The 12,673-nt window shown below is 39.2% G+C and overlaps 1 protein-coding gene across 5 annotated transcripts in view; it reads left to right on the top strand.

The window, feature by feature from the left end:
• Positions 1-12,673, top strand: part of arhgap35a (Rho GTPase activating protein 35a) — a 66,519-nt gene that overhangs the window by 36,691 nt on the left and 17,155 nt on the right. For all 5 annotated transcript variants that reach the window (XM_058414475.1, XM_058414476.1, XM_058414478.1 and 2 more), the window contains 2 exons: positions 1,496-5,613; positions 10,901-11,042. In XM_058414475.1, coding sequence (XP_058270458.1) covers positions 1,882-5,613; positions 10,901-11,042 — 3,874 coding nt within the window. In that variant the 5' untranslated portion in view covers positions 1,496-1,881. The remainder of the gene's footprint in view (positions 1-1,495; positions 5,614-10,900; positions 11,043-12,673) is intronic.

Below are 12,673 nucleotides of genomic sequence, written 5' to 3'. Positions count from 1 at the left end.
TTCTGTCTGACCATTCAGTGGTTATACCCCTTGTCTGTGTTGTTCAGCTTCTTGTTGAGCTTGGCAGGGTATTGTGACTTCAGCCATAGCATAAAGGCCTATTCATGCTGAACATGAATGTTTTGCACCAAAAAAAATTGAGATTTAAAAAGAAATGAGTGGTCTGCATGAACACCTGCACATTGGTAATGCTGTGCTGCAACAATTCGGTGTTACATTTTTCATAATTCTCTTGATATATAGATCTTTGTGTCATGTCATCTGATAACAGTCAGCAGCTAGTAACTCTGCTTTATCAGTTCACAAAGAAATGAATGATGAACAGCAAGAGGACTACAAAACTGTTAACTTGTAGGAAAGTGTTAGTGCTGAGCTGAACCAAAACTGGCAAATGTTGTCTTAGTGGAAATTTCAGTGCAGCATTATGGCTCCACATAATTAAACTCGGTAGACAATAAGAAAAGTTTAGACATAGGCTAAACATGCAGCCAATTGGTACTCAGAGCTGGTCGGTTCCTGGTAATTTGTCTGTTGTATTTTTAGAGAGCACACTGAGTAGCACTTTGAACTTGCCCACAATCATACTGATGTTCACAGCACTGATTTTTTTTATTCCACTTTTATTTGTTAACTTGTATGAACAGGTACTGCTCCCTTTTTGAGTGTATCCCATATTTTTTATTCATTTGGTGTTTACTTAGAAGAGGAATGATCTTATCCTTATTCCTGCTGTCTGTGGTGAACTTATGCCATTTATTTCAGATGGCAAAAGTAAACCTTAGTATTGTTATGAAGCACTGTGGTTAAAAAATGGTTGAGAATATTTTAATGACATTTACCTACATGGTAAACTTTAAATATTTGTCTTCTATATCTGCTCTCCTCATTTGTATGCAGGGCGCTCAATTTCAAATCCATTGTCCAAAAAGACTTTTATCATTGTTGTTAGTGGTTTGAGAAAATGTTTCCTTAAATGTAACCTTACATTTCAATTTAATGATTCTATATTTTTTAAAGTTTAGCAGAGTGTTTGAGGCACATATGATTTTATGCTGTTACTTGAGTTTTTTTTTTTTTTTTTTCTTTTTAAATAGTTAGAATTGACTGAAAATTCATTCCGGAGTTTAGATTCTGGAAAGGTTCCAGTTTACAGTGTTGTTTTTTGAAAAGCCATTTGGCCTTCCTAGTTGCTTAATTAACAGCTAGTTCTAAATTGCTTATAAAAGCTTTCATCTGTGCATGTGTGTATGTACAGTGTAAACAAGAGAATCAAAGCCTATAACAAATGTTGCCACACAACAACGATGACTTGCTATGGCTTAATTATCTTTTATATTGCATTTGCATCAATTTGCAATGTAATTCTTGGTATGCTTATTTCATTTTTGGTTGTGATTATGGCAAGAAACTCCTGGGTTAATAGATACATTGTCATACAAAAAAGGGCAGAGTGATGATGAAAATTTACTCACACTTGTTTTCTTCTTTCTTCCAGGTATATATTCAAGTTGGACAAACCCAGGACCTTGTTTGTGTTGCAGAACCCTTGAGAAGAGATGGGCTGGAATAGTTCTGCCTTCATCACACCTTTCTAGATTCACACTGGACCTTCTCCCCTGCCTCCCAAATCCCTGATCACCCACCAACAGGATTTTTGCCTTGTCGTTCTACAAAGATTCTGCAAGTTTTTCCTCTAAGTGCACAAATGACTCTGTATTTAAGATTTGACCACTAATAGTATTGAATACACTGTCCCCAACCCTAAACAATTAGGAAGTTAAGGACCTTTTTAGATTCTGAATGTGCTTGGATGGAATTGCAACCCAGTAGCTTTCAAACTAGAGCTTCTGGGAATGGCAAGATGAGTGGCTTCAAACGATAATGATGGCAAAAAAACAAGATGCCCGGGCACCAACCTACAACCTGGTTGTAGTAGGTTTGTCCGGGACTGAGAAAGAAAAAGGGCAGTGTGGGGTAGGAAAGTCCTGCCTTTGTAATCGCTTTGTACGCCCCAGCGCTGATGATTTTTATTTGGACCACACCTCAGTTTTGAGCACTAGTGACTTTGGTGGTCGAGTTGTAAACAATGATCACTTTTTGTTCTGGGGTGAGGCAACACGAACATTGGAGGAGGGACCTGAATGTCGAATACATGTGGTGGAGCAGACAGAGTTCATTGATGACCAGACATTCCAGCCACATCGAAGCACTGCACTGCAGCCTTACATTAAGAGGGCAGCTTCCCCCAAACTGGCCTCAGCTGAAAAGCTTATGTATTTCTGTACCGATCAGCTGGGTCTTGAACAGGACTTTGAGCAAAAACAAATGCCTGAAGGAAAGCTTCTTGTAGATGGGTTTCTTCTTTGTGTTGATGTAAGCAGAGGAATGAACCGTAATTTTGATGACCAGATGAAGTTTATTTCCAACTTGTACAACCAGTTAGCAAAGACCAAGAAACCAGTTGTACTCATATTGACCAAGTGTGATGAGGGAGTTGAGCGGTATATTAAAGACGCTCACACCTTTGCTCTAGCCAAGAAAAATGTGCAGGTAGTTGAGACTTCAGCACGCTCTAATGTCAATGTTGACCTTGCCTTCCTCACCCTAGTGCAGCTGATAGACAAGAGTCGAGGAAAACCGAAGATCATCCCTTACTTTGAGGCTCTGAAGCAGCAGAGTCAGCAGATAGCGTCTGCTAAAGACCGCTATGAGTGGCTTGTCAGTTGCATTGTAAAGAACCACAATGAAACATGGCCCAACATCAACCGCAGAATGCAAAATTCCCCAGAATACAAAGACTATGTCTTCCTTGAGGGTACTTCCAAAGCCAAGAAATTATTTCAACAACATGTGCACAGGCTCAAACAGGAACACATAGAAAAACGGCGCAAGGTTTATTTAAGTACACTTCCACAGGCTCTGTGTAATTTGGTACCAGATTTAGATGAGATTGACCACTTGAGCTGGTCAGGGGTACAGAAGGTTTTGGAGACAAAACGTGGGTTTTCAACTTGGTTCGTTATATTAGATGACACGCCATGGGAAACTACGCCACATATAGATAACATGGATGATGAGCGTATACCCCAGGATCTTTTGGAAACCCCAGCTGCAGAAGTCATCTATGAAAGTCATTTAGAGCACCTGAGAAATGAGAGAAAACGAGCAGAAATACGTAGAGAATTCAAAGAGAAACTGGTTGCATCTCCATTTGTCACTCCTGGCAAGCCTTGGGAGGAGGCCCGCAGCTTTATAATGAATGAGGAGTTTTACCAGTGGCTGGAGGAACCAGAGTATCTGGATATCTACAACAAGCATCAGAAAGAGATTATTGATCAAGCCAAAGAGGACTTCCAGGAGCTTTTGCTAGAGTATTCTGAGCTGTTCTATGAGCTTGAGGTGGATGCCAAACCCAGTAAAGAAAAAATGGGTGCCATTCAAGAGGTTCTTGGAGAGGAACAGAGATTTAAGGCTCTTCAAAAACTTCAAGCAGAGAGGGATGCTCTTGTACTCAAGCATATCCATTTTGTCTACCACCCAACAAAGGAGACATGCCCTAACAGCCCTTACTGTGTGGACAGCAAGATTGAGCAAATCTTGGCTTCAAGATTTCCTACTCGGTATGCATTTGATGGCACCCTAAAGTCCCAGTATGGTGAGGGAAAAGTGGATAGGATTAATCTTGTAATCCTTGGAAAAGATGGACTTGCAAGGGAGTTGGCCAATGAGATCAGAGCAATGTGCACCAGTGATGACCGATACACACTAGATGGAAAAACATATGAACTGGCCCTTAGGCCTATAGAAGGCAATGTACGCTTACCAGTTAACTCTTTTCACACACCTACTTTTACCCCACATGGATGCCTTTGTCTCTACAACTCTAAAGAATCATTGTCCTATGTTGTTGAAAGCATTGAGAAGCTTAGAGAATCAACCATTGGTCGAAGGGATAACAGCTTAGCACAGCTCCCCATGTCACTGCTGTTGGTCACCAAGAGAGGAGTTGGATCAATTGGGGATATTGGGGGAGAAACTGCCCAAAGTTTAATAATACAAGGGCAACAGGTTGCTGGGAAACTGCAATGCACTTACCTGGATCCTGCTTCTCCAGGTGCAGGCTATGCACGCAATCTAAATGAAAAGCAGATCAACCAAGTCCTAAAAAGCCTCTTGGATGTACAGAGATCCTCTTGCAGTCTTGGAAGTAGCTCCCCTCCTTTGCCAACTCCACGTGCCCGTTTTAGAGACTCTCATGCTCAACAGACTTCCGAGGCTGATTTACATGTTGTAATGTGCATCATGTGTGGAGACACTTACGATGTAGACCAACTTTTATCACCATTCTTACATTCTCAGCACTGCAGACCTTCTGCCAACCTATCTATTGGCACATCAGTGTTGTTGGACCTTACTATTGGTGGCCAAAGGCAAACCATTGACCTAGCTGTGTTATCGTATCATTCTGCTTTTTCTCTACGCAAGAGCCGTTTAGTTCATGGATACATTGCAGTATACTCAGCAAAACGCAAGGCTTCCCTGGAAACACTTTGTGCCTTCCTTTGTGAAGTGCAAGACATTATTCCTGTGCAGCTGCTGGGAGTTGGGGAGAGTCAAGCAGAGCTAACAGAATCTGATGTAGCCCGCGATCAACTGGTTGAAGGGGAGGAGTTGGCTCATGAAATTGAGGGCCGTTTCAATTCTGTTGTCTGTGGACCTGGTGGGGTAGTGGGTGGCTTGCATCGAATAGATCTCTTCCAGTCCTTCTTAAAGGAGGTAGTTGAAAAAAGGACCATTGTAGAGGCCACACATATGTATGACAATGTAGCAGAAGCCTGCAGTACCAATGAGAGTGTCCATTCACCTCGTTGTGGGTCACCAAGCATTCCCTTGCTGGACTCTGAAGATGATGTCGAGCCGTCACCTCCTTACCCCATCTATAGAGATGATAGCACTTTGACTCATGGCTTTAAGTTTGCTGACCTTGAAAGTAGTGATACCTTCAGCGTAATTTCTGAAATCAGCACCTTTGAAAGCAAGCTGAACAACAAAGTTCCACCGCAGGTGCGACCCAAGCCTTCAGTTACATTTGGGAAAGTTAGTCTCGGCTCCTACATGGACCATGGAGGTAACAGACGTTCATTACCCTCAGTCACATGGCCACCAAGCAGTGATGGTGGTTATGATCCTTCTGATTATTCTGAGCCAGTAGATGCTGTACCTAAGCCCCGTCCCACAGAAGAGGAAAACATTTACTCAGTCCCACATGATAGCACACAGGGTAAAATCATTACCATTCGAAATGCAAACAAGGGCCATTCTAATGGTGGAGGTAATGGCTCAGACAGCGAGGCAGACAGCAGTTCACTAGAGCGCAGGCGCAAATTGTCTGCTGCTGGAGTTAAGCCACGATTATACCGTGATCGTTCTAAACGTCTGGGCAAATTCAGTAATTTCCGCACAAGTTTCATTGGCAGTGATGATGAGATTGGAGGTCCACCCAAAGCCAAAGAAGACGAGACTGGGATACAGAAGGGGGATAATTCTCTGAATGAAGAGGGTGAGGACCCTAAGAGAAACAAAATATTGAGGAGTCTGCGTAGAACTGGCAAGGTAAGCTACATCCTATAAATACATACAGTTTTAATGAATGAATAACTGAGATCTGCTCTTTAGTGTTTGCCATGATGAGATACCATTCCAAATTTACTTTTGTTTTGATGAAGCTGTACACTGTAGCAGCTTGAATCAAGCCAGGTATATGGGTATATTGTTGAAATTTATTTTATAACTTTGAAATGGCATTTGTATCTTATGATTCTTATCATAGTCTGTTAATTTGTTCCAAGTTTTCTCATTAGCCTAAGCTTGATGTGAGAAACTTTGCTATCATGATATTCAGGTAAACATTTCCGAATTTCCTTAGGAATCTGGGCATATGATTTGAGTGAACTGATATTGACCATGTGTTAAAAGGCATTACTCATTACCTTATACACAAGGCTGCAATTTGTATTTTATTTCATGTCTAAAAAAATATTTGAAATCAACAAAAAAAACATCTTGCTGTTTAGGTCACACTATTGATCTTTGTTTCTCAAATGAAGTTCAACCTGCATTATCAACAGCACCAAACTCAAAAAACATTTTTCTTGTTTTCTTCGTTTTCTTTCTTTCTTTTTTTTTTATCTAAAAAGCAGTAGGGGCATAGTGATGCATTGAGATACAAAAAATGTATTTACAGTAATTGCAATTTTTTTTAAACAATGCAGACGTCCTGGTGTGCGTATCTCATAGAGATAAATATATAGAGTGCATGCTGGTCATTTGATTGCGTTCTTTCATGGAGAGCCTTCGCCATTACTAGTAATCTTCTTCACTTGTCAAGGGACCGATAGCCCAGTAGCTCCAGATCGACCAACCGAAGTGCATTATAGGTTATATGGTTAGGAATCTGTGTTAACAGTTAAAATAATCTTACACTTTATACAAAATCCTATACTTTAGACAAAAATGCACATAGTTTCGTATTGTTTATGATTCAGAAATTAAAAAAGTCTTTTCAGTCATAATTTTTCTTCATTCAAACTTTGTTCTAAAATAATCGAATCAAATCAGATTGCAAAGCTGATATCACCGCAACTCCTAAAAAGCTTAAGCTCAGTTGTTAAGTTTTTGGATTATCATATTAGTTTATTTCTGTAAGATTTTGATTCTTGGTCATATGCTTACTGTTTTACAAAAGGATTTTATACTATAAACAGTTTTACTTTTAATAAGTAAAAAAGTAAAGGTTTACTTCTGTCTCTCTCTCTCTCTCTCTCTCTCACTCTTACTCACACACAAGCAAAATGTGTTGCTTTATCCTGGATTAAGGCAAAGCTTTGACCCATGTTCTAATCACAAATTACAAACCTGGAGCTGTAGCAGTATAGTCCACCTCCACTCCCCTGCCCCCAAAATTACCTTAGCAAACCAGCTGCCATTTTAAATGCCTCTAAGGTGGGACACATTATTTTGAATCCTAGAACTGGTTTGTCTGCCTTTGTACCCGTGTCCAGCCCAGTCAGGCGTTATTCCTGGCTTGAATTGAAGTACAAGTGTGGTGAGCATTGTATGACTAGCCACGGCTTTGTGTTGCAGTTGTTGTTGCTCTGAAAATGCTTCAGGTTGCCTGAGGAGATCAGTAGAATGAAATGAGGAGGAAGAGTGAAGTGTACTGAATAAAAATCTATTTAATTTAGTTACAAAACTCAAATTCATATCAATACTCAAAACAGATTTTTGTAGCTGTGCCCTCTATTTGGAGAAATGAAATAATTCAATTATAACTATGATGTGCATGGAGCCAGTTATACATCAGTTTCTCATACTATCTGTCTGGGTCTGGAGAAGTCAGTTGTTGCAGTCATATCTTAGTGTAATGTCAAGCCATGCTCTTTTCTGCGTTATAATTGTGCCACTGTTTAAATTGTTTTGTTGCATCAATACCCTATGGAAAAAAGGCCAGTAGCCTCAAGGAGCTGTACTGGTTTAAACCATTCAGCCATCCCCTTGAGCCCTTTCCTGTATTGGTTTGTCATTACACACACACACCCCATTTCTCTTGCTCACTCTCTTTTTAATCTCCCTCCTGATAGGCCGGAAATGTTTGCTTTTCTCCTGCTCCCTTTAAAACTCTCCTCACCCAACCAGGGGAATGTTTTAAATTCCAGCATCTCCCTGTTCCACACTAATGCCCCATTAGTATGGCTGCAACAGAGAGAGCTTAAGCAGTGAACTTCCTCACCCCAGAAGGAATTTATTCAAATATTTTAGAATGTGCCAGATTTGAATATGTGTGACATTCATAATCTTGTCACATTGCTTTCGATGTTTGTCTTTTGCAAACACATTTTTTTATTATTACTAAGGCTTCAAATGATATGGACAAAAACCCTTAATATGCTTGGTTGGATATCAAGGATATGAGATGTGATAAATTAAGACTAAACTATTTTAATGTGTCTTATTGGATGTGAAGCAAAGCCTCAAATTGAATGCTAAGATTTTTCTTCTTAAAGCGAAAAAAAGAAAATAATTCTGAAATTATGCCAAGTGTATAAGAAAAACAATAGGCTTCACAGAGTATTCTGCTTATTATTTAAAACCAACATAGCTAGGCAAATCCCAAACATTTTGCAATTTATGCACTCTATATAGAGTATAAAATAATTTTGTTGAGTCTTGGAAAATATGTACATATTTATTCAAGTAAAAGCAAAATGTGCTTTCCATGCCGTAACTACTACTTATTTAAAGTTACGTATTTAGATGCAACACAGCTTTTCATCTCCAAAACCAAGCCCCAGACATAGCCCTGTGTTTCAGTTCCGGTTTCTCCTCATCTGCTGTCTCGTTGCTCATAGTCTTTTCAGCATTTGACCTAATTTTTTTCAGTCTAATAGCAAATAATAATGTGTTTGGCTGACCGTGTGTGTGTGTGTGTGTGTGTGTGTGTGTGTGTTTAACTCTGATCTGACGCTAATGAACTTATCTGCAAGTGTGCACTCACAAACAGTGCACTGCTATTTGTATAAATATAAAAAGAAAGAAAGAAATAATTGCATCTCTCTATGCGTCACGATAACTATAAAAACACAATTAATTTTGTATCCCTTATTTTTACTTTATACTATGATGGCAATAATGCTGTCAGTGTGTCAGAGTTACAACAATGGATTTATAAGGCAGGGTTATCTATAGCAAAGTCTGTGAAGTTCAAGGTACATAAACACAACTAAGGTGACTGAATGGTAACGAGTTATTTTCAATGCTGAAGCATTAGTGAATAAATAAGAGAATTTGAAATGGTTATTTTGATTAACACCATAGACACAGATAAGCCGCGTCAGGTACATGCGCAAGAATAAACATACTTCTTTGTCTGTTAATTTTTAATACCGTTTTTGTCAGGTCATCATACTTATTTTTTCTGAGATAATATCTCCAGCTAGTAGCTATTCTCTATTTTCAGCTTAATCATTTTTAAAAATGCCCGTGATTGTATAAGCTGCAAATCAGGACCAGAACTGGGGCTAATTTTTTGTCAGAGGTTTATTCACTCTGCTACAGTATTTTTCTACACAGCTGAGTCTACTGCAATATTTTTGCTGAGTCTGCATCAGAACCATGGTCCACCAGTTGACGAGCCCTCTTAAAATGGCTTGGAGCTGCAGTTATTTTACTGTTCTCTTAAAATGAGATGGTGAGATGGACTGACTTCATACCCCACTAGAGGAAACACAGAGTGGATAGAGTGCTCTGTGATGGTGCAGATGAAAATGGATTACCAGTCCTGATCATTGATTTAAGGGTCGGCTGTTCTCAGTTTGCGGCATACTTGTTGTGCAGAAGATATGAAGCGAAGACTGTTAATGCAGGTTCTGGCCTGATAAGTATCAGGCTCTCATGCTCTCTTTCCTCCTCACTCCTTTTGACTGACAGTGCTGCAGACAAAGTGTGACACTCTGCTGCAGAGCTTTCAGAGGACAGCAGCAGAACTGGACATTCAGTGAATTTCTATACAGAACCTCAATTACGCATGAACTCTCTATAGCCGGGAATGTTAACGTGTTCAGTTTGATTTGTGTAGTGATTTTAATAATAGATGTGGTCACAAAGCAGCTTTAGAGAAATCCACAAATTCAGAATAATAAATTATACAATTCAATTCATCCCTAATTTTAATTTTTAAGCCAGTGGCAAGTTTGTTGTAACCACCTTCATTTCTTTAGTTTATTGATCTTCGGACAACTCTAAAATTACAATGCAATTATATAAAAGCAAAAAAAATCTCCCTGAGATGATGGATATATTTGGTCCAGATTTCAGAGTGCTGTCTAAAAACACTATAGAATTTTCAGGGCACTTATTAATTTCCATAATGTGTCATTATAGGTAGAGTATAAACTATATACAGTATAGTTTAGATTATTATAGAATCGTTTTGTAACATCGATTTTATTGTAATATTTGTTTGGTTTAGAGATAATCTGTTCACTTTATGGTTCTTTCAGATAATGTTGTGTATGTGATGGAATCTGACTGCTGTCATAATTGCTGTCAATTATCTCCAGTCTTTCCCAGTCCATACATTATTAACCCCTCAGTTAGCTAATATATTTAGATACTACTGAGTATCAGTATTGGAGGCAGTATTGACCTGAAATACGTGATTATCAGATCAGACGTGATGCATATTTTTATTCAATCCAGTTTGGTTTATTTTGTGAGTGTTGTGAGCATGTATAGCGTTAAAGGCCATGACCTCAATCATGCATGTGACCATAGAACAGAAACGCACCACATCAACATGAACATGTATGTAGATTTTGACAGAACTTGGCAATAGGCACTTGTAGTCACCTTATATACTAAGAAGATGTCAGTATTAGATCAGTATCTGGTATCAGCCAATACTCTGAGAGCCGAAATTGATATTGATAATTGATAAAGCTACATTGCGGGATCAATAGTTTATTGATGTACGTCCCGGCCAGCAGAACTCCCAGCTGTAATTTGCTACTGAGCTCTTAGGAGTCCATGATGGGTTAAGATGCAGTGTTAAGTTTCTCTGCTCTTGTACAAAGTGGTAGTTGATCTCCTTCCTTAAATTTTTTTTTCCTGTAATGCATGGCAAGTGGGGGGAGCAACTATGAAAGATGGAGAGAAGTGAATTCTGGTCAGGTGTTTTGAAACGGACCTTACATACATTCTGTACATTTGTGTTCTTTTAACATTTAACATAATCTTTTGAATAGCGTTCTCTCATAAATTTTTGTTTTGTGTTTATAGGCTGTTTATAGGATATAATTGCAGTCAATAACATTGCTCCTTTCTTTCCTTTCTTTTTTTGTAGAAAACCAGGCCAAAGCCTCGCCAGTCCATCTCTAAACCACTGGAGAGTAACTACTTTGGTGTGCCGTTGGTCAACGTGGTCACACCCGAGCGTCCCATCCCGCTGTTCATTGAGAAGTGCATCCGTTACATCGAAGCGACTGGTGAGCCCCGTTTATCCCTTCACAGCAACCACAAACAGGCTGATCACATCGCTCATACTGACAGCATGAAGATTAAACAGCAATGGAGGCTTTTCCCTCACTGCTCAGCCGAGCATGTTATCCAGAGTGCATTTATCATTATACATTAAAATGTGACAGACTTCTAAGAAATGTCTCCCGGTGTTGATTTATAAACAGCTTCATCTTGTCCACGTAATCATGAAAAGTCCTGATCAGAGATTAGCACTCTTGCTGATTAGGTAAAGGCTGCCAAGGTTAGTGAGGCAGTGTGACACAGCAGATGGTGTTGAAACTCCATGCAGACACGGTGATGGAGATGAGGATACAGTGCTTGTGGGATCATTACTCTGTGGATAACAATGTTTGCTTGTAATTTCATTTCCTCCTCCTCTTTCTCTCCGCGTCAGGTTTCTTATTGGAGTAATTTTGACGTTCCACTCACCTGCTTGCAGCTATTTTACTTCCTGTCTTTTATATTATGTTGGACTGGCATTTCTTTATTTATATATTTCTTTTTCAATGCCCTTGCCATTCTTTCTTTGTTTCCTTGTTTATTCAGACTTGTTCCTCACATTGGTAATGTTTTCATTTAGGTCAGTCAGCCTCAAAGGCTCTCTTCTAATGTCATGTTACGTATATTTAGAATTTTGCCAGTTAAAATCTCATTGGCTATCCACACCACCATGTGTACACACTTCCGTGCTCTGGTTTTATCGGTCCGTCAGGAAACTTTTGAACATTGTGACAACAAGCTTTTTCAGAGCTAGATAAAGAGACTGAAATAGCTTTCTGTCCTTGTCACAGCCACAGACACTCTGAAAGTCTGGCTTGAGAGACTGAAGGCTAGCTAACGCAGCTTTTTCTTTTCTTTTCTTTTCTCATGCATCTTATCATAGAACAAATACATTTCCTTTTAACAAACCATTTCATTTGAGACACCATCTCTGTTGAACAAGGCAATCAATGTGCTGCTGTTTTGTTTTTTTTCTCCCTCTTGTCCCCTCGTGTCTCTTTGCACCTGGGTGACAATAGCATTGTCCACACAGTACAGCTATTTTTAAATATAGAAGTGTGCATGCCTAACTCTTTTAGCAACATTAACTAACATTAGCCAGCTACCAAAGCAGAGCACTGTGCAAATTTAGCAGCTATCCATATTTGCTAGCAAGATAGCTAGTCTTTGTTTACACATTATAGAGTGCAATTTAAACGAAGCACTAGTGAGGCAGCTAATATATTTTGTATACCTGTTGCATAGTCCATTAGCATGTCAACTAACCTTAGGCTTACTATTGTGTAAATCATTTGCTAAGTTGTAAAAAGCCTAACAAACCTTTGGCTAATTATTTGATTGTATAAAACAGTAGTGAAGATTATTAGTATGCTGATTAACCTTAGGCTAACTATTATATTGTGCAAACTGGTAAGCAAGTTTGCTGACACGCGTTAGCCCTCACGCTTCCAGTTTAATCAGTGAATCGAAATACAGGGTGGGATTTTTTGTGCACTTAAGTGAAGTGAAAGCCTTATACAAATCTCATACTTTTTACGGGACTTTGTGACCTATAACTGCAAAATAAATGTTCGTGGGGTAAAATACTCAATAAACA

The sequence above is a fragment of the Hemibagrus wyckioides genome, linkage group LG17 (assembly GCF_019097595.1).
Source record: "Hemibagrus wyckioides isolate EC202008001 linkage group LG17, SWU_Hwy_1.0, whole genome shotgun sequence".
NCBI classification, from domain to species: Eukaryota; Metazoa; Chordata; class Actinopteri; order Siluriformes; family Bagridae; genus Hemibagrus; species Hemibagrus wyckioides.
This window is presented reverse-complemented; position numbering and strand designations above follow the sequence as displayed.